The 23,305-nt window shown below is 38.3% G+C and overlaps 1 protein-coding gene across 1 annotated transcript in view; it reads left to right on the top strand.

Moving 5' to 3' along the window:
* Faf1 (Fas associated factor 1) overlaps positions 1 to 23,305 on the top strand; it is a 298,892-nt gene that overhangs the window by 31,526 nt on the left and 244,061 nt on the right. Inside the window, exons 2-3 of the mRNA XM_021160394.2 lie at positions 2,306 to 2,374; positions 21,364 to 21,410. Coding sequence (XP_021016053.1) covers positions 2,306 to 2,374; positions 21,364 to 21,410 — 116 coding nt within the window. The remainder of the gene's footprint in view (positions 1 to 2,305; positions 2,375 to 21,363; positions 21,411 to 23,305) is intronic.

The following is a 23,305-nucleotide window of genomic DNA, read 5'->3' as shown; positions in this document are numbered from 1 at the left end:
TTTGACAAGCGCTAGGACTATTTCATAAGAAAGAATGAAATTTGGAAGACACATGGAAAGTGTTAATGAAGTAGACCATCTCTGTGAAACATACAAAGTATGGGATACTACTCGTTCCTATCAGCCGCACAGGTCTTTTAAAATATGTGGAACATCTTAAATATATAAGGCGAGGCATCCTAGAGTACTCAGAGGAGACTGAAGGATATTGCTGAACACAACTTTAAAGGAAGCTCCAGTAGTAATCAGTTATTTCCAGGTATATCAGAGAACAAGGCTCAAGAATATTTACAGAGATATCTAGCACCCAAATATGAAAAAGTCATAATATTTGGACACAATCGTAGGTTATCAAGCATAAAGAATCAGGTATTGACACATAATCACAAGGAAATTCAATCACTATTCAATGTATCTATTACTATAAATAGATTTATAAATGATAGACTTAGTAGAAATGGTCATTGAATGATACTTCTCTGTTGGACAGTCCTGGTTTTTATAAGAAAGGCTGAGCAAACCTCAGGGAGCAAACTCGTAAGCAGCATTCCTAAATGGCCCCTGCTTTAGTTCCTGCCTTCAGGTTCCTTCCCTGCTTGAGTTGCTCACCTCTTCATGGTGGATTGTAAGCTGTAAGGTAAGACAACCCATCTCCTCCTCTAAGCTGCTTTTGGCCATGGTGTCTTTATCTCAGCAATAGAAAGCACACTGTGACATGCCTTAAGCATCTTCTGTGACTTTCCTGAAGTGATGGACTGTGACTTAGAATTGTGATTTAAAGTAAACTTTTCCCACTAAGTTGCTTTTGTCAGAGTACTTTATCACACCAACAAAAGTGACACCAGGACTGTATCTTTGAAACATTGATTTCTCTTTCTTAAAATGGGCATAGTAGCCAGGCAGTGGTGGCGCACACCTTTAATCTCAGCGCTTGGGAGGCAGGAGGATTTCTGAGTTCGAGGCCAGCCTGATCTACAGAGTGAGTTCCAGGACAGCCAGGGCTAAATGGGCATAGTAGCTACTTCAAAAGATTTGTAAGAGGACTGAATGAAGTGTGAGTTACTTGGTTCACATTAATTTGTTAACTTTTTAATGTGTAAGAATTTTATGAGGCATATGTTTAACACCTGAGATTATTGAGAGGATCAAAGACTTGATCATAATAAAGGCTTGGCTCATAATAAATGATGTGCTAGTTAGTTCTGAATGTTTGAGTTTTATGCTTATGGTAACAGATTGGTTTTGAATGTTCTTTATGGCTTCATATTCATAATTCGAGAATTGTGTTACTTGAATGTTGTATATTGTGTTTGGATAGTTAAATTTTGTTTCCTTGTTTCCGAGTATTAGGGAAAAATGCAAAGGCATTGCCTCCAGCAGGTGTTTCTGTGCCTGTCTCAGAGTTCTATTTCGTGACTTTCTGCTTGTTTGTTTGTTTGTTTGTTTGTTTGTTTGTTTTTGACTTGGAACTCACTATTCAGTCCATGATGGCCTGGAACTCAACAAAGATATGCCTGCCTCTGCCTCCCAAATTCTGGGATTAAAGACACACACCACCATTCCTGGTCAGAAACTATATTCATTCATTCATTCATTCATTCATTCATTCAATTGTGATTGTGTGTGTGGCACGCATGTAAAGTCAGAGGACAACTTACAAGACTTGTTTCTTCAAGATCAGCAAGATGGACTACATCGATTTATCTTACAGAGTGGGAAGGGTATAGTGGGGGCTGGGGGAGGGGAGCTGTCTTGTTGTCTGGAAGGGGGAAAGCAGACTGAATTCTTGGTGAGTCATCCAGCCTTTGTGGAATAGATGTTGTCTGTGACACTCCCTCCCCTTACGGTCTCTGTGACTTCCTTAGACCTGTAGTACTGTAATGTGCAACAGCTTCCTCTCAGCTTCTCCTTTATAGTTAAATGTTCTGTCTGAGGTTGGATATGTAGTTTGTGGTGGCTTAGAAAAACATTCTAAGCACAAAATAAATGTTTCTAAGCAAAACAAACAAACCAAAAAACAAAACAAAACAAAAACAAAAATAAAAAACCAACCCAAGACTTGTTTCTCTTCTTTCATAATGTGGATCCCAGGAATTGAGCTTAGGTCACTAGGGTTGGTGCCTTTACTCACTGGGTCCCTGCCTGGCTTACTAAGACTCATGTATAAACTACTCAGAAGTATGAGCCACTGAATAGCTTGACTTCATTTATATATGTTACAACTTAAATTATGTCTTATACCCCTTATGTTTTAAGTCTGATCCTATTTCTAAAATATTAACATATGTCTTTGCTTGTTTTTTAGGCATGTACTGGTATTGAAAACATCGATGAAGCTATTACACTGCTTGAGCAAAATAACTGGGACTTGGTGGTAAGTGTTCTTTGACCTATGTTGCAACTATATGAAATCTTGTGTTTTTTTTTTTTTTAACAGGGTTTCTCTGTGTAGCCCTGGCTGTCCTGGAACTCACTCTGTAGAACAGACTGGCCTCGAACTCAGAAATCCGCCTGCCTCTGCCTCCTGAGTGCTGGGATTAAAGGCATGTGCCACCACGCCCTGCCTCTAACTATATGAATTCTTGAATGGCCTTAACATTTATTGTAGGTTGGCTCAGCATACCATAACCAATGTAAAACTTAGGTGAATAGATATATCCCATATTCATTTTTAGTTTGAAATTGTAATTTATCTCAATATTAAATTATTGGGTAATTTTGAATATTTGGATAATTGAAATGATTTAAAAAGTTTTCCTTTTTCTTCTCTCTGTGTCTCATGGTCATCCCTTTGGATGAGGACTCAGTGTCCTGACTGATGAGCACTAGTCTGTGCTCTCTTCTTGCTTCCTGAGGCATTGCTGATGCTCACTGCATTTTAAACAGTTAGTTAAGAATTAGTAATTTACTGTGTTTTCTTTTTGAATTGTGGTTATTTTATCATAAAGATGGTTTAGTTTTTAAAAACTTTTTGGTGGTAACAGAAGGGAAAGTCTAGCATAACACTATATTTTCATACCTTGCAAGGCAAATCAGAAATTTGTATTAGAATAGATTTGTATTGGAACTACACTTCCATTAAGGTGGTATACATATCCCTCAGTCTCTTGGAAATGCTAAAGTAATTGAAATCACAATATTTTGTTTTTGTTTTTTGTTTTTTCAAGACAGGGTTTCTCTGTATAACCCTGCTGGCTGTCCTGGAACTCACTTTGTAGACCAGGCTGGCCTCGAACTCAGAAATCCGCTTGCCTCTGCCTCCCGAGGGCTGGGATTAAAGGCGTCAGCCACCACTGCCCAGAGAAATCACAATTTTGAAATGGTGTTTTTTCTTTATTTAGTTTGCTCTTTTTTTGAAACAAAGTGTCCTTATGTAGTTCAGCCTGTCCTGAAACTTATCAGTTCAGATTGACCTCAAATTCCTGAGTGCCGCTAGATTCCAGGTGTGTTCCATTGTATCTGCCTAGAAGTGATAATATTTAAAAGTCAGAATTTAAGATGTATGCTTAACCCTCCAAGGTAATATTGCTCCAACCTCTTTCATGACCCTTATAAACACTATCAAGTTGATTGCTTATTTTTCTTTGACTTGTATTGTTGCATACATATAATGTATAAACATATATACACATATGCATGAATGTATTATGTGCTTATACAAAAATATAAATAGTCCATTTTGTTGTTTGTGTGTATACAGTTCCAGGGTTTACCACTCCACACTGGAAAACAAACAATTGAGATTATCCTTCTAATGTCATTGAAATACAATCTCATTGATAAATAAAAGGGCTTATTATGTTGGCAAAACTGCATACGCACAAAAAAAAGATGTATGCTTAAAGTGAGATTGTATGCTCGCTTTTATATGTTACATGAACTTAGATAGTTCTGTCAGTGCATTATATAGACATTCTTTTGTATTAATAGTGTCTTCACGCAATGTAAAATCTCACTGTAAAAGTGAGAAGATGAAAAATTTGCAACCTGATAGTTATTGGTTGAGCATTCCTAGTCCATAAATCCCAAACCCAAATGTTAAAAAGTTAAAACATTTTATTGATCACATGCATGCCACATTGAAAGTTAAAGATGTTGGATCAGGTTGAAGTTCATATTTTTTGATTAGGAATGTTCAAACAATAAATACTTGTGAAAACTGAAAAAAGTTATCTGAAAAAATTTTGGGTCTAAATATTTCATATTTCTACCCGAAATCTCTTTTAATATAACTCATAGTTCAAAATATTCATTTCAAAGTTGTATGTATATTACAGTTGTTTTTAAAATTATGTCAGAAAACTTTTACATTGAGAGGATTCTTTTATATTAATATTTTTATAACCCATATTTACTTACTATTACATTAACATTTTTCTATCTATCTAAGTATGGCTGCTCATTTTGTAAAGGTTTGCATAGTGATTCATGTTGTTGTAGTATAACGGTTTTACCATTCTTGGTCTGGTGGGCATTTAAGGTTGTTGCAGTACTTTGCAATATTGTAACCATTACTGTATAAAACATCCTTACATATGTGTATTGTATATTCAACCTATTTCTTTCTAGAAGAAACCAAACATACTCAATTTATAACTGAATTTCTGTGTCAGACTACATGACTATTTTAGGGGTATGGATACGTAAAGCCTAGTGAACTTCCAGATTTTATTATTTACATTCTGCTAACTATGTGGAGATGGCTCTTTTTACTTAAATCAATGTTGCTGCTGTCCTCTCCCTTCTGATTCTGTTTCTCTGTCTTTATTTCTTGTCTGTCTGTCTGTCTGTCTGTCTGTCTGTTGTGTATTTTGGTACAGGAAAATTGAAAAATATTTTGCTGTCTGACATGGATTCATGCTTCACACTGACCATTTTATATCCTAAGATTCATTGTTGTAGACGACAGGTTCACCATGGGTACAGTGGTGAGATCACGGGAGCAGCATTATTTGTGCTGATGCTTCTGGGCTACTTGTCTTGAAACCTCTTTGCAATAGTAAATATATTGTTTTATTTAGCCTATGTATATTTGATGTATTCTTCTGGTCAAGCTGATAAGAATCATTGGGGAGGTTTAAAGCCCACCAAGCCACTCTTGACTGGCAAAGCCAGAAAGAATAAAGGAGAAAGAAAAGGAAGACCAAGAATAACGGGCTGTGCATTGATGTGGGGATTTACAGTTTAGGAGGGGGTAGGGATCTTCATCTCCTTTTCTACTGGCTTGCATTCATTAATTTTAAAGTTTAAGATGTTTATTGGCTATGAATATTGTCTTTTTTTTTTTTTGGTTTTTCGAGACAAGGTTTCTCTGTATAGCCCTGGTTGTCTTGGAACTCACTTTGTAGACCAGGCTGGCCTCGAACTCAGAAATCCACCTGCCTCTGCCTCCCGAGGGCTGGGATTAAAGGCGTCAGCCACCACACCCGGCGAATATTGTCTTAATATGGCCTTTCAAGAGCGTAGCACAAGAATTTTTCCAGATGATGTTGGTACATGAGTGATAAGGTGCTTTTCATGTATTTCTGACTAGCTTGATTCTGGAAAATATTGTCAAATACCCTCTTTTCCTCCTTCCTCCCTCCCTCCCTCCCTCCCTCCCTCCCTCCCTCCCTCCCTCCCTCCCTCCCTCTTTCCTTCTCCCTCCTTTATCTTTGTCCTACCTTTTCTGGTCTCGATTCTTTATTTTCTCTCAGGTTTCTGGGGTATTGAAGCTGGGTCTTAGGCATAGGAGGAAAGTTTTTTATCACCAAGTTACGCCTCTTTATATATAGTGTTTTACAACTTTAACTTTTTCATTTGAAATCATCTTTTAGCTAGCAATATATCTTCCACTTTTATTTTCCTTTGCAAGTTGTGGTACTTTTTTTCCCCACTTGGTGCATTTTACCATTTCTCCTCTTTTTATACATTATTCATTTAGTGTGTGTGTGAAATGAAACTTAAGTAAGTGACGTAGCACATTACTAGTTCAAACTGTCATGGAACTTTTAATATGCTGTACTCCATTTTCTGTGTTTATTTTGTGTCTGAATTAGGACTGTCATTGGTCTACATTTCATAAATTTTATAGAACATTTTTGTAATTTAAGATTTTAACTTAGGGTGTCTTTAAATTTTCACATTTTTATCACTTACACCTTTATTTTATGCATAATTATTAGAGAACTATAAAGAAATATGTGTTTGGCACTGCAATCAGGAATGTGGTGAGCTATTATATGAGAAACTATTATAATGAAAAACTTATTCATTGTCTGTTTATGAATGTCATAAATCTAGTTTTTTACTAGATAGGTATGATGAATAAAAAGATATGTCACAAGATGGATGTGGTTGCATATACCCCTAATCACATCCCTCAGGAGACAGAGGCAGGTTGATTTTTTTTTTTTTTTTTTTCCAGTTTCAGGGCAACTTGCTCTATGTAGTGAGTTCAGGGCCAGCCAGGACAATGCAGTGAGGCCCCGTCTCCACCAAATAAGGAAAAGGAAAAGGAAAAAGGAAAAGAATGTAACACAGTGATCTCTGGTTTTCGCTCATTATTGGTTCACCCTGTTAATTTTAGGCATGTGATAAGGCAGTACACCATGGCAGGAGCACATTGCAAAAGAAGTAACTATCTAGTACCATCCAAGGAACAAAATGGGGTTGGTTCCCAGTCTCTTCTTCAAAGGCACATTTTCAACCATGTAACTTCCTTCTGTTATGCTCCGTTTTGTATAGGTTTCATGATATGCATTCCCCTGAGATCTTGGATGAGGGGGACAAACTTCCAAATCCTGTTCCATGTCTGGTTCCAAAAGGTGTAGGCAGCTCTGCCTTTTGTGGATACCAGGCTTGAATCCACTCCCTGTGTGCAGCTCTCCTTAATAGTGTTTCATGTCTCTGGCTATGTAACATCTTGGGAGTCTCCATTGCAACTCAGGCTTCACTTCCACAGCTTCATGCAGTGGCATCTCATGGCTTCTAGGCTGGGACTTCTCTGTCAGACATTGCTTATTAGCCTTGTGGCTCTTTGAAACTACGTTGGAAGATGTCACTACTCATTTGCTTGTGTATCTTTGCCATGTGGATGACACTACCAGTTCATCTGCCAGCTTAGGGTGGACCCTCACTCCCTTGAATCACCTTAGCAGCAGCTTTTGATTGCATCCTCCCTTGGGCTTTCCTTATTACTTAGCTCCTTTTGTTGTCTGCATTGTAGAATGAAGATCTTTTCCCCATTGTGTAAGCTGTTCTTTTGTTCTTTTTCTCCTTTTCAAAATTTTTTTTATTAGATATTTTCTTCATTTGCATTTCAGTGCTGTCCTGAAAGTCCCCTATACCCTCCGTCCTGCCCTGCTCCCCAACCCACCCACTCCCGATTCCTGGACCTGGCATTCATTCCCCTGTACTGGGGCATATCATATAATCTTCGCAAGACTAAGGGCCTTTCCTCTCATTGATGGCCAACTAGGCCATCCTCTGCTACATATGCAACTACAGACACAAATTCTGGGAGGTACTGGTTAGTTCATATTGTTGTTCCTGTTGTTTTGTTCTAATGATGGTGTCCTTTGCCTTAAAGAAACCTTTTAGTTTCATGAAGTCCCATTTATTAGTTGTTGATCTTAGAGCCTGAGCTATTGGTGTTCTGCTCAGGAGGTTGTTTCCTGTGTCAATCAATTCAAGGCTATTCCCCACTTTCTCTTCTATTAGATTTATTGTATCTCATTCTATGTTGAGGTCTTTGATTCACTTGGACTTGAATTTTGTGTAGAGTGAAAAACATGCATCTATTTACAGTCTTCTTCATGCAGACATCCAGGTAGACCAGCACCATTTATGCTTTCTTTTTTCCAGTGTATGGTTTTGGCTTTGTCAAAAATCAAGTGTCCATAGGTATAGGTTTACTTTTGGGTTTTTGATTCAATTCCATTGATTAGTTTGTCTGTTTTTATGCCAATACCATGCAGTTTTTACTACCATTGCTGTGTGGTACTGCTTGAGGTCAGGGATGGTGATTCTACAAGTTCTTTTATTGTTCAAGATTGTTTTCACTATTCTGGGTTTTTGTTTTTCCATATGAAAATGAGAATTGCTCTTTTAGGGTCTGTAAAAAAATTGTGTTGGAAATTTGTTTGGAATTGCTTTGAATTGGTAGATCGCTTTCTCTAAGATGGCCATTTTCATAATGTTAATCCATGGATCTGTGAGCATGGAAGATCTTTCTATCTTCTGGTGTCTTCTTCAATTTCTTTCTACAGAGACTTGAAGTTCTTGTCAAATAGGTCTTTTTCACATGATTGGTTGGAGTTAAACCAAGATATTTTATATTACTTGTGGCTATTGTGAAGGGTGGTGTTTTCCTAATTTCTTTCTCAGCCCATGTATCATTTGTATAAAGGAGGCTACTGATCTTTTTGAGTTAATTTTGTATCCAGCCACTTTGCTGAAGGTATTTATCTCTGGTAGAATTTTTGGGATCACTTATGTATATATAGTATTTTGTCATCTGCAAGTAGTGATACTTTGACTTCTTTCTTCCAATTTGTATCCCTTGGTCTCCTTTTGTTGTCTTATTGCTCCATTAGAACTTCAAGTACTGTATTAAATAGATACACAGAGAGTAGGCAGCCTTATTTTGTTCCTGACTTTAGTTGAATTGCTTTAAGTTTCTCTCCATTTAATTTAGATGTTGGCTATTGGCTTGCTGTATATTACCTTTGTTGTGTTTAGGTATGCACCTTATATCCCCAATCTCTCTAAGATATTTAACATGAAGGAGTATTGGATGTTGTCAAAGGCTTTTTCAGCATCTAATTAAATGGTCAAGAGTTTTTTTTCTCTTTAGTTTGTTTATATGGTGGATTGCATTGTTATATTTTTGTATATTGAATCGTCCCTACATTTCTGGGATGAAATGTACTTGATCATGGTAGATGATGTTTTTGATGTGTTTTTGGATTTGGTATGTGAAACCTTCATAGGGTATTTTGCATCAGTGTTCATAAGGGAAATTGGTCTGAAATTCTCTTTCTTTGTTGAGTCTTTGTGTGGTTTAGGTATCAGGGTGTCTGTGGCTTCATAGAATGAGTTTGGCAATTGTATAGGTTGGTTTTGTGTGTCAACTTTACACAAGCTGGAGTTATCACAGAGAAAGGAGCTTCAGTTGAGGAAATGCCTCCATGAGATCCAGCTGTAAGGCATTTTCTCAATTAGTGATCTAATGGATCAAAGGGTTCATTGTGGGTGATACCATCCTGGGCTGGTAGTCTTGGGTTTTATAAGAGAGCAAGTAGAGCAAGCCAGGAGAAGCAAACCAGTAAGTAAGGTCCCTCTCTGGCCCCTGCATCAGCTCCTGCTTCCTGACCTGCTTGAGTTCCAGTCTTGACTTCCTTGGTGATGATGTGGAAGTGTAAACAGAATAAGCCCTTTCCTCCCCAGCTTGCTTCTTGATCATGATGTTTGTGCAGGAATAGAAATCCTAAGACAGCAATGTTTCTTGTTTTCTATTTTGTAGAGTAGTTGCGTATTGGCATTAGCTCTTTGAAAGTCTGGTAGAGTTCTGCACTAAAACCATATGGCCCTGGGTTTTTTTTTTTTTTTTTTTTTGGTTGGGGCATTTTTAATGACTGCTTCTATTTCCTTAAGTGCTATAGGACTATTAAAATGGTTTACCTGATCATGATGTAACATTGGTAAGTGGATCTATCAAGAAAATCATCCGTTTCATTCAGATTTTCCAATTTTGTGGAGTACAGGCTTTTGAAGATTCTTTGAATGTGCTCAGTGTTTTCTTGCGTATGTGGAGGCTTACTCTGTGACTGACTATGTGGTCAGTTTTGGAGAAGGTTTTGTGAGGTTCAAGATGTTTGGCTAAAATGTTCTGTAGATATGTCAGGTCCATTTGACTAATAAGTGCTGTTAGTTTCATTATTTCTCTGTTTTGATGACCTGACCATCAGTAATAGTGGGGTGTTAAAATCTTCCACTATTATTGTGTCTTGTTTGATTTGTGATTTAAGCTTTAGTAATGTTTCTTTTATGATTGTGGGTGCCCTTGCATTTGGGGCATAGATATTCAGAATTGCAGTGTTATTTTGGTGGATTTTTTTTTCTCTGATGAGTATGAAGTGTCTTTCTCCATTTTTTTTTGATTAATTTTGGTAGGACATTTATTTAGTTAGATATTAGAATGGTTAATATACAGCTTGCTTCATGGGTCTGATTGCTTGGAAAATGTCTTTGCAGCCCTTTATTCAGAGGTGATGTCTATCTTTGTTGAGAAGGTGTGGTTCTTTATGCAGCAGAATACTAGATCCTGTTTTTGTATCCATTCTGTTAGCCCGAGTCTTTTTATTGGGGAATTGAGTTCATTGACATTGAGATATTAATGACCAGTTGTTAATTCCTTTTTATTTTGATGTTGGTGGTAATGTGTGTGTGTATATGTGTGTGTACACACATATACATACATACACACACACACACACACACACACACACACACACTCTTCCCTTTCCTTGGTTTTGCTGGTGTGGAGTTATTTATTTCCGGCATTTTCTTGGGTATAGTTATCCTTTTTGGGTTGGAGTTTTCCTTCTAGTATTTCTGTAGGGTTGGACTTGTGGATAAATATTGTTTAAATTTGGTTTTGTCCTGGAGTATCTTGTTTTCTCCATATAAGGTAGTTAAAAGTTTAGTCTGAGATGACATATGTGGTCTCTTAGAATCTGTAAGACATCTTCCCAGGCCTTCTGACTTTTAGAGTCTCTGTTGAGAAGTTGAGTATAATACTAGTAGGTCTGCCTTTATATGTTACTTGTTTCCTTTTCCCTTTCAGCTTTGAATTTTTTTTTTTTTTTTTTTTTGTTCTGTGCATTTAGTGTTTATTTTGTGGCTGAAAGATTTTTTTCTGCTCCAAATCTTTGGTCTTGAAAGCTTCTTGTATGTTTATAAGCATCCTTTTCTTTAGGTTGGGGACATTTTCTTCTATAATTTTGTTGAAAATATTTTCTGGTCCTTGGGGCTGGGCGTCTTCTCCTTCTATTCCTTTTATTCTTAGGTTTGGTTTTTTTATAGTGTTCCAGTTTTCTTGGATGTTTTGTGTCAGAACTTTTTAGATTTAACATTCTCTTTGGCTGATTTATCAATTTCTTCATATCTTTTATGCTTGAGAGTCTTTTTTTTTTTTTTTTTTTTCTGAGACAGGGTTTCACTGTGTAGCCCTGGCTGTCCTGGAACTCACTTTGTAGACCAGGCTGGCCTCGAACTCAGAAATCCGCCTGCCTCTGCCTCCCGAGTGCTGGGATTAAAGGCGTGCGCCACCACCGCCAGGCTGAGTCTCTTTTATATCTCTGTCATCCTATTGGTGATGCTTGTATCTGTAGTTTCTGTTGTTTTCCCTAGGTTTTCCATCTCCAGGATTGCCTCTGTGTTTTCTCTCTCTCTCTCTCTCTCTCTCTCTCTCTCTCAGATTTATTTATTATTATATCTAAGTACAGATGTACCAGAATAGGGCATCAGATCTCATTACTGATGGTTGTGAGCTACCATGTGGTTGCTGGAATTTGAACTCAGGACCTTTGGAAGAGCAGTCATTGCTCTTAACCTCTAAGCCATCCCTCCAGCCCCTAGTTTGTGTTTTCTGTATTGCTTCGATTTCCATTTTCAGGTCTTGAACATTTTTATTCATTTTCTTCACAATTTTATTGTATTTCTTTAAGGGATTTATTCATTTCCTCTTTAAATGCCCCTGTCATGTTTATTAGATCATATTTAAGGTCTTGTGCTTCAGCTGTGTTAGGATATCTAGGGCTTGCTGTAGTAGGAAAGCTAGGCTCTGGTGGTGCCATATTGCCCTTGCTCTTGTTGATTGTGTTTTTGCACACGCCATTAGCCATCTGCTTGTCCCTGGTGTTGACTGGATGTACCTGATACTGGCCAGACTCCTTGGAGAGCAGGCAGAGTCATGGGCCTGACAGTGGAATTCAGGAAACAGCATGCTGCTCACCTCTGCTGTGTATGTCCTAGGCAAATCTTGGGCCCCTCAGACCTCCTCCGTCAAGGCAGGCAGACCTGTGGACCTTATAGTTTGGAACTCAGGGGACATAGCTCAGCTCACTGCTGTTGATTCTGTCCCAGAGGGACCTTGTAGGCTTGGGATTGGAGAGGAGGGGTCTAACCTGTATGTTTCTGGGGATAGGTAGACCTGCTTGTGTTGGCCAGCAGTGCTGCAGGCTAGGTGATGGAGCTCAGGGAACCATGTGTGATACTTTTTAAAGCTTTTTCAAAAGCTTTACATATTTTTTCAGACTGTCCTATGATATTTAATTTATTTCTATTGCTGACAGTGGTTTAAACAAAATACCAGAGCAGGAAAGCCAGTCTTTCAGCAACACCTGTAAATGTGATGACTTCATAGATCTTTCTGCTGCTTCCAAAGATTAATTGACATACATCAGTGTGTACTTGGAAAAGAAAATAGTATGTAGTAGTTAAAATTCCTACATAATTTTTTTAATTATTGCCACCAATTTTGAAGAGCACAGTGCTATTCAGTAGAAATTAATCTTTAAATAAATAAAGTTTGGCTTATAGTTTTATGTTTTAAAGAAAGATGTTAATATATAAATTCATATATATTGATATTTATTTTTTAAGCTTATTTATTTATTTTATGTAGATGAGTGTCCTGTCTTTAAGCATACCAAAACTGAGGAATAGATCCCATTTTAGATTATTGTGAGCCACTATATGGTTGGTGGGAATTGAACTCAGGACCTCTGGAAGAACAGTCAGTGCTCTGAACTGCTGAGCCACTCCTCCAGCCCATATTGATATTATTATTATTATTATTTCTTCTTCTTCTTTCTTCTTTCTTCTTTCTTCTTTCTTCTTTCTTCTTTCTTCTTTCTTCTTTCTTCTTCCTTCTTCCTTCTTCCTTCTTTCTTCTTTCTTCTTTCTTCTTTCTTCTTTCTTTTCTTTCTTCTTCTCCTTCTCCTTCTTCTTCTCCCTGTTTAGTTTTTTGTTTTTTGAGACAGGGTTTCTCTGTGTAGCCTTAGCTGTCCTGGAACTCACTCTGCAGACCAGGCTGGCCTTGAACTCAGAAATCCGCCTGCCTCTGCCTGGCTGTTTTCTTTTTTCTTTTTTTCTTTTTTTGTTTTTTTGAGATAGGGTTTCTCTGTATAGCCCTGGCTATCCTGGAACTCATTTTGTAGACCAGGCTGGCCTCGAACTCAAAAATCCGCCTGCCTCTGTCTCCTGAGTGCTGGGATTAAAGGCGTGCGCCACCACGCCTGGCTGTTTTCATCTTTTTAATGAAAATATTTTTGAAGTTTTATTTGACTTATTTTAAATTTGATGTTTTAGCAGTTTTTGTGCTTCAGATATGTTTATTTTTATATCTCATTGATTTTGTAGGAACTCAACTTCTCTTAAATATCTACTTGCTCTATTTCTTAAAAAGAAAAAAAAAAGCAATGGTAAAAATCTCTCCACATTTTTAAAAACTGGCAACATGACTACCACAATCGAGAGAGCTGGCCCCGTTCCTTCTTTTGGGAAGCACTGTGGATCTGGCTTTGGTGGCGTTGATGCAGGGAAGCTGGCCCCACTCCTCACCAGTTGCATTTCTCAGGAGAGCTGGCTCTGTCCCTCACCTGGGCAGCACAGTAGAGCTGGACCTGGTTTGTGGAGCTGGAGAGCTGCTGGGCTGGCCAGTTTAGTTTCCACCCAGGCCTAGATTGGGGGCCTGGAGTTGGCTCACTCCAACATAGACCCCATTGATGATCTGCTGGAGTGGGTGAAGGGCTCAGTCCTAGATCCAAAGCTTCAGGATCTCCATGACACAGGGCAACAACAGATTATTTGGGAGTAGTCCAGGTGAGGATTCAGTATTGATAGTGTAACCGAAGCCAGAGGCCTTGAACCAGACTCACTGTGATGAACACTTGCAGTCAAGCTGGGCAGAAGAGTATTCTGTGTGGTACACCACGACAACATCTCAGCTTCCATTTCTTTTTTGTTTTCTTTTTCTTTTTGTTTGTTTTCGAGACAGGGTTTCTCTGTGTATCCCTGGCTGTCCTGGAACTCACTTTGTAGACCAGGCTGGCCTGGAACTCAGAAATCTGCCTGTCTCTGCCTGCCTCCCGAGTGCTGGGATTAAAGGCCTGCGCCACCACGCCTGGCTCAGCTTCCATTTCTTTACCTTTTTTTAATTTCTATTTTTATTCATTGTTTTCTTACGGGGTGGGGTTGCAACGGCTGAGGGCAATATGAAGGATGGGGAGATGGGTGGAATTGGGTGCATGAACTGAACTTCATAAAGCATCAATAAACAACTGACAACATAGTTCCATAGTTTTTTAGATACCCATTACTGTAGAGTTAATTACCAACATACTTGTAATTATTTTTGGCTATGTATACTTCAGTTACAGGAAATTGAATAGTGGTATTCTCATTCTCTCTCTCTCTCTCTCCTTTGTGTATATTTGTCTGTGCATATGTGCTTGTTTAAATGTGAATGGGTGCATAAGTGTGGGAGTACATTTGAAACCAAAGTTTCATGTTGGATCTCTTTATCAATTGCTTTTTTTTTTTTTTTTTTTTTTTTTTTTTTTGGTTTTTTTTTCGAGACAGGGTTTCTCTGTGTAGCCTTGGCTGTCCTGGAACTCACTCTGTAGACCAGGCTGGCCTCGAACTCAGAAATCCGCCTGCCTCTGCCTCCCGAGTGCTGGGATTAAAGGCGTGCACACCACGCCCGGCATCAATTGCTTTTTAAATTATATACTGTATAGAATCTTTAACTTGAACCACAGTGCTCCTATGTAGCCAGTTTATCTCACTGGTGTATTTAGGGGGTTCGAGAGTGGTCCTCTGTTTCTGACCTGCAAGCACTGGGATTGCTGTTGTGCCACTATACCATCCTGGTATTTACATGAGTCTGCAGAGACCTGAACACTGGTCAGTATACCTTGTGGCAAGTACCTTTATCCACTGAGTTACCTCCCAGCTTGGGAAGCTTATTTGTGTAGCTTGGTTATTGATTTTAAACTTTTTTCTTTAGCTTAGTATTAAAAGCCTTCTACCATTTACATTGCCAGTAATGAGTATGTATATGACTTTAAATATAATTCAGTCAAGTAGGCTATAATTTCAAATATGTCATGTTTATTACTATTTCTTAAGGCTTACTTTTATTAAGTTTCCTGTGGGTTTCTCTCTATGTACTCGATTGTTTTAGACCTGTGATTGAACAGCAGATTTTAACTGTAACACATGTCCTGGGCAGAAAGAAAAGGAAAGAAAAGAAAAGGAGAGGAGAGGGGAGGGGAGGGGAGGGGAACAGAAAAAGGAAAGGAAAAAGAAAAGGAAAAAAGGAAAGGAAAGGAAAGGAAAGGAAAAAGGAAAGAAGGGTTCTGGATTTCCTAACCTTTTAAATGACATGCTCCTAGTGACCTGAAGACTTTCTGTTAGCCTCTGTCTCTTAAAACTTTTACTACCTCCCTCCCCCAGATTTCAACCTTGGAACACATAGACCTTTGGGGAACATTGTAAGTCCAAACTAACCACAGCACAACTTTTCTAAGATCACTTGAAGCTGAAACAGTACATTCCTTCTACTATCTTTTTAATACTTAGCAATTGATGTCTGTTCCTCTTACTTCAGAACAGACAGGCCAACTCAGAATGCTGCCCTAAAGAGACTGTGTACTTAGGGCTGGGGAGGAGGCTCAGTTAGTAAAGGACTATCTATCCCACAAGTGTGAGGACCTGAGGCTGGATACAGTACCCACATGGGAAGCAGGATGTGGTGGTATATGTCAGTAGCCCGGGAGGCTGATGCCCTGGTTCAGCTAGTGACCCTGTCTCCAAAAATGAGGTGAAGAATGGTAGAAGAAAATGGACTTTGACCACTGGGCCTCCACTACATGCATGTGAACATATTTGCACGGTCATCTTTTCACACCTGTACACAATACAGGGACTATATGCTCACATAGAACAATAAGAAAAGAGAATGTATAATTGTTGAAAGGATGTAAGTGATCTGCAACTTGATTTGATAAGCTTATTCATCAATACAGCTAGGGCAGTGCATTATTTTATACCTTTAATCAATCTGTGACAACCAGCTATATAGAAAGTATCTATGAAGATATATTTGCATATCTCTAAGGTATTGCTACATTGCTACTAGTATGTTGACTAATATGCTTTTTAACAGAGAGGCTTATTTTTCCTGATGTCAAAATTAAGGTTATCATTGTACATGTCAATAGCCTCTGTACTCAAAGGTCTATATTTTAGAAACGTAGCAAATTCAGTAGCACTTTCATACTACCATGTGTGGTGGTTTGAATATGCTTGACCTAGGGAGTGGCACAATAAGGAGATGTGCCTTTATTGGAGAAAGTGTGTTACTGTGGGAATGGACTTTGAGACTTTGCTCCCAGCTGCCTAGAAGTCAGTCTTTTCCTGGTTGTATTTAGAACAAGATGTAGAAATCCACTTCTTCAGCACCATGCCTGCCTGGATGCTTCTATGCTCCTGCCTTGTTGATAATGAACTGACCTTCAGAATCTGTAAGGCAGCCCCAATTAAATGTTGTCTTTTGTTAGAGTTGCCTTAGTCATGGTGTCTCTTCACAGCATTGGAAACCCTAAGTCACCATGCTTGACTTTTGAATTTGTGTTTCCTTAAATAGTTTCTGTAGCCTTAGCTGTCCTGGAACTCACAGAGATCTGTCTGAGATGCCATCTGCCTGCCCCTGCCTCTGCCTCCTGAGTGCTGGTATTAAAGGCTAGCACCACTACTACCTTGCTTGTAGTGTTGCAGGTTTTTTTTTTTTTTTTTTCTTTTCTTATTCTTGTTTTATAGTGGGTTTTTTTGGGGGGGGGAGGGGGAGGGGAGACAATATACATGCCAAAAAAAAAAACTCCCCTCCTTCCACAAATTTTACCTAAAATTTCCCCCAGTAGCCATCATGTGTATATGATATAACCAATTTTATCTTTCATAATAAAGATTAGGAAATGATCTTAAAGAAATTAATTGATTTGGTCTAAGTTTTTGTTTTTGTTTTTTTTAAAAGATTTATTATATATAAGTACACTGTAGCTGTCTTCAGACACTCCAGAAGAGGGCGCCAGATCTCGTTGTGGATGGTTGTGAGCCACCATGTGGTTGCTGGGATTTGAACTCTGGACCTTCGGAAGAGCAGTTGGGTGCTCTTACCCACTGAGCCATCTCACCAGACCTTGGTCTAAGTTTTATTCTGAGATTTTTAATTTAGGTCTTCAACTTTCTTTAGTCTACATTACTTTCACTGTACCTAAGTGCTGTTTCTTTTTCTCTCTAAGATACTACTGTTGCCTAAGTCACAATTTGGATTACTGAAAGAATCTACTTAATCTGTCTTTTCTGTTACCTTTAGGTAAATCTTCACTGTTACCAGAGTGAGCTTTCTAAAAAGACAGTTTTTTCATTGATAGTATAAAGATGGCAAAGAAAATAGTTTGAATAATGCAGTTTATATCTTCCCCCCCCCTGTTAAAATGCATCATATCTATGCTATTCACCAACCACACTACAAACTTGAATTGCAGCTGTAGTCTGTCATGTTCCAATATTTGTTACCATCTGCCATAGTTTGGATACCTGACTTTCAATGCCATGTGTTTAAGGCATAGTGACAACCCTGGTGCTGTTAAGAAGTGGTAGAGCCCATCACTAAAATTCTTACCCTGGGTGAAATCTTAATAATGTCTCTCTTTCCTCCTCAGGTCTTTATGACAAACCAAGTATGATTTTATCAGTTCATCCTCGGGAGCCAGTGAGCTCATTGGGTTTAGGTGAGGACAGGACATGAACATGGGTGATCCCCAAAGCAGCTACACTGGAAAGTCTTTACCCTTCCTGGATGATGACTTCCCAAAGCTGCATAGAATCCTCTTTTCCTAGTCTTCCTTAGCCTGTATATTGTGGCCCTGCTCTCCAAGGCCCTTAGGCCATACAAATGACTGAGAAGAGGACCTGGATACTCGGGTTGAGGGGACAGTGATTCTCCCTGATTCCACCCTAGGAGAGAATGTCTGAAATCTACAAGTCTGAGTGTGGTGTAGTCTTACAAGTAAGCATAGTCAGTCTCATGAAGATGGTGACACTTTGGCTCAGAGAATAATACCTATGACATTCTAAAAGCAGGGTGCCAAAAACTAATCTCTTGTAGCTGTACCCAAATGACTCTACTTAAATCAATCCTGGTGGTGGCAGTGGCACATTCCTTGCTATCCGCCCAATGTTCTGGATTCCTGAAAGACAGACAGACAGACACAGACACACACAGAATCACATACAGACACACATGCACGCACACAACACAAAACCTTTATATTTTAATATGCCTTAAACAGCTCAATGGTTGGGCCACTTCTAAACCTCCACATGGCTAAACCTCTCCCCTCTGATATCCCAGAGTTAGTACTTACCAAAACCTATATTCTATCTTGGATGCCCTGGACCTACCTGCAGCCCTCTCGGGTTGAGTTCCTCAACACCTCCATGACAGTTACATTCTCTGTCCAGCACACCTTAGGCATGGCTTCTATTCCTTTTCCAGCATGGTGGCATCTCTCTTCCTGCTCCCTTCCTCAGTCCCTTGCCTGGGAATCCTAAAGCCACATCTCTGTCTCTCTGCCCAGCCATTGGCTGCCGGTAACTTCATTTACCAATCAAAACCAATTGGGGCCAGGGTCCCTCAGTATCTTACCAGCTGATTCTCATGCAATATTGGGGACCAAATTAACATACTGATTCAGCATTAGACCAAATCCACAACAGTCCCTGACTAAGAAGCTGTTTATAATTAATTGATAACTGCTGGTAGAGGGAAAATGGAGTGACTCTGGCTGTATAACCCACCCTCCAGGGTAGACCTTGTGCTTAGGAGTAGTTGATCAATACAAAGCACACTCCATGTCAACTCATCACATGTACTGCTTGAATGTGTACACTTTTTGTCAGTGATACTTAAACATCACCAGTGATTAGTAAGATGCCGTTCTGGCCTTGCCTACCTACCCATAGCAGTGTGATAGGCCTGCTATCATGACCAGCAGATCCTAGAGATCTTGGGAGGCAAGTGAGGCAGGAACTGTGAGTGGAACAGACCTCATGTGGCTGTGCACAAGGTGTGAGATATATACACACACACACACACACACACACACACACATACATAGACACACACACATATATATACACACATATACATACACACACACATATATATACACACATATACATACACACACACACTATATATATATACATAGTATATATGTGTGTGTTAATTTACTTAGCACACACATACATAAATGCTCTGCTGTAGAACCGAGTTTTGCAGATTTGCCTATGAGAATACGGGTGTTTAACTGATGTGAAGCAGAGCTCCAGAAGCCGTTTCCATTCCCAGACTAGAATTGTGTGCTCGTTAGTGGCAGGCCTTCCTTTTCCTTCCCAAAGTTCCCAGCAACTACCATTCTGCTTGTCTATGAATTTTACTCTTTTCATTAGGTACCTCATACAGTATTTGCCTGTGTCTGTGAGTGACTGATTGTTTTACTTGGTTTAATGTTTTCACAGCCTGTACATGTTGTAACAGGACAGACTTTTGTTCTTTTTTTAAGGGCGAATAGTATTTTACTTACAGTATGTGCATACTGTTTACATTTGCTGATTTGTTCAGTGATGAGAATTTTAGTCACTTTGTTGCCACTGTGAATAGTGTGACTGAACATGGGTGTGCATATATCTCTTTCAGATTGCTTTTAGTTCCTTTGGCTATCTATCTAAAGTAGGATTGCTGTTTCCCCCCATAACTTTAAAGTGAATGACTCATACCTATAGCAGCATACTATGTCAGTTTTGAGAAGAAAAAGGTTTTACTTTACTCAGCGTTTGTGAACATCACTAGTTGTGTGGAGAGACCAAGGATGTGGGCATGATGGACTTCTTCAGCTCTAATTGATGTTATACGTGATAATGCTGGTATGGGAAGAGAATTCTCATAACAGTATCATTCTTCTTAGGACATAATTGATTTCCAGAAGAATATGAATCGACCTTGCTCAAAACTGTTGTACTAGTACCCAGACAGTTTTAGGTTAATAACTAAAAAAATGTTGGCTAGATTGTATATAAGGAGTCATTATAAATGAAAGAAAGAGCATTTTTGTTGTGTTGGAAAAATAAACATAACGGCAAGATGGGAATTGTGGATGCTAAAATACTAGTGATCCATGGATTAAGTATCCGTTACCTAGGTAGTTTGAAACTAGTTTGTGACATACTGTGTAGAAACAACTTGAACAAAAATCGAATGATTTCTGTACTCCCAGTATTTTCCACAGGTGGAAAAAAGTGGATAGTTGATGAAACAATGCTAATATTGCAGTAATTATTCCTCTCTTATATAAGTTTTCCAAACATGGAACTTGCAAGAGTTATACTATTAATTTGATCTGCTTATAATATATATTGCTACATAGAAATGCATTTATCATTTTTATTTTCAAATGGTGTTTGAAATCCTTTTTTATTTGTGTACAAATTGTGTACTTGAAATGTATTAGTTTTAGTATTTAGTTGCATTTCTATATAATCAGTCTGGTAACTCACCTTTTTTTTTTTAAAGATTTATTTATTCATTATATATAAGTACACTGTAGCTGTCTTCAGACAGGCATCAGATCCCATTACAGATGGTTGTGAGCCACCATGTGGTTGCTGGGATTTGAACTCAGGACCTTTGGAAGAGCACTCAATGCTTTTAACCAGTGCTCTGAGCTATCTCTCCAGCCCACAACTCACCTTTTAAAATCTCAGATTATACTTGAATCATTTGAATATAAAGTAGATGTGTGGGAATAGGGAGGTAGGAAGCAGAAATTATCAGTATGAAGAAAGGCTCACAGATTTAAAAGAACATTTGAAGAGTCAGGCTATTAGGGAAGCCAGTGAACAATTGGTCCAACAGTTGACTTAAAAAAGAAAATGACCTTTTGAGTAGTTTTGTTAGAAGAACATAGTTCCAGTCATTTCAAGTTGAGTTTACTCAAGGTCCAACTTGGAGAGTTCATACTGATTGGTCCATGTGGGGCCGTTGTTATTTGACATAGTCGTCCCCCCCCCCCCAAATACTGTATTTTATTATGGTAAAGTAGAAGCACTTAACAGAAGATGCTTATCATTAAGGGAACATTCAGTATTTTGTTTAAATAAATTATTTCAAGGTATATTTATTTCCTCTTATGGTATTATTCAGTCCACTTGCCTATTTTGTTAAATTCTCTTTTGTTTTTTTCATTACAGGCAGCTATCAATGGTGTAATACCCCAGGAAAATGGCATTCTACAAAGGTATGTTATAAATAAAACATTTAATAATCTGATGACAGTTTATCAGATGGAGAAGAAAAAGTTACCAATTTTTTGGTTTATCTTTTAAAAAGAAGTTTTATTTTTATTTTATGTGTATGAGTGTTTGCTTGCGTATTTGTAAGTGTAGCATTTGCATGCAATGCCAGCAGAGTCAGGCCTGAAGTCAGCATTGATACCGGGGAACCGGGACTGAAGATTCAGATGGTTGTAAGCTATCATGTGACTGCTGGGAACCAAGACCAAGTCCTCTGCAGTGCAGCCGCGTCAGTGGCTAAGCCATCTGTTATTGCTGGCTCCTGGAATCACCTTGATTGGAGCTTTAGACTTTTAGTCAATAATACAGGCATTATTCTTTTGTATCATTTGCTAACTAGTTCTCTAATGTAGGTAATTCTCTAAAGTTTCCAATACCCACTCCCTTCCTTTTTTGGAGCAAAGTCCCATGCATACTCATCTGCCTTGGGCTGCTTAGGTAGCTACGTCTGGCCTTCAAATATTCTCTCTCCTACTTTATCTCCCAAGTGCTGGTGTGACAGGTATTTTAACTATAAAAATCTCTATATTTTTTGCTAGTTAGATAATAACAACCTTTCAAGTGAGTTGTTTACTTTTAAATTTTAAAGAAAACTTTCCAAAGCATCCTTTTAGTCATAAGCTGGAAGGAACTGAAAAGAAGACAGGACTCCATAGCTGCAGAGTATGATTTCCCCTGACGTGTCAGGCTTTAGCTCCAAGCTTACTACAGGTCGTTCCCCTTTCCTAGTTGGCTTCTAACTCTGGACAGCCTTAACAATTTCAGTAACTCTTTACTAATGACACATCCCAGAGCACTGAAATATTACTGTACATGAAATATCCACTGATAACCTATGGATTGATGTTATTGGCTTTGTGTCCAAAGACACAAAGGTAAACTTGAAAGATGATTTTTGAAAGAGAATTATAATGTTTTAAAATATATTTAAAAAGAAGTGGGTGATTTTATTTTTTCTTCTTAAAGTGGGATTAAAATTCTGGATTAAAATGACTTAGTATAAAGTCATAGGAGATAGAAACCGTTTTTTCTTCCAAGCAGAGTTTAATTCTCAGTTCAGACTCTTGGTTTGAGTTTGTGGCTGGGACTTCTAAGTCACGGAAACATGACCTGCTAAGTGCAGATGAGGCAAACAGGAATAGGGGACTAGGAATAGTTGTGGAGAGAAAGAAAAGTGCTGTTTAATAGCATAAAAAATTCAACCTGAATGTAAAATTGTGTTATACTTGGTAGGAAACTATATTTAGGATGGAAGAAAAAGTCTGTTTGATGCCCATGCCACTCTTAATGATTAATGGAAAGCTATTTTCCAACTCCCCCTTAAAAATTTGTCTCCTGTTTGATCCAGAGTAAATATGGCTGATAGCCAAAGTCTGTTGTAGCAGCTTTTTGTTGTTTTTGGTTGGAAGCGAACATTCAGTTAGCTGTATTAAAGCTCTTGTCCAGAAAAACAAACCGGATAATTATAGGAACTTCCTTCATGCTCAACTTTATAAACTTGATTTAGGAAGTTTTAGACTACTAAATAGCACTCCAATTTCATCTTGAATAAATGCTGTTACCGCATTTTGTGCTATTGTTTCCTTTGGAGGTTTTAGCCAGTGGCTTCTGAAGACACATTGGACTTACTTACATTTCATAGCCTTTGCTATGGTAAAAATTTCTTTTTCCCTGGAAATGTTCTATCTCTCTTTTTACAAATGATGGTTTTGCTTATTTTTTTTAATGATGAGAAATTTACTCTCCTGTAGTAAGTACTATAGTGTCTAGGGTCTCAATTCGATAAGAGTGGGTGTTTTATTAGCTATCTTTGTTTTTGTTTTTTTTTTATGAGGAATAA

This window comes from Mus caroli, unplaced genomic scaffold, assembly GCF_978045245.1.
Source record: "Mus caroli unplaced genomic scaffold, Mus_caroli_1 scaffold_6, whole genome shotgun sequence".
Taxonomy (NCBI): domain Eukaryota; kingdom Metazoa; phylum Chordata; class Mammalia; order Rodentia; family Muridae; genus Mus; species Mus caroli.
The sequence above is the reverse complement of the archived record's forward strand: the minus strand, read 5'-3'. Positions and strand labels throughout refer to the sequence as shown.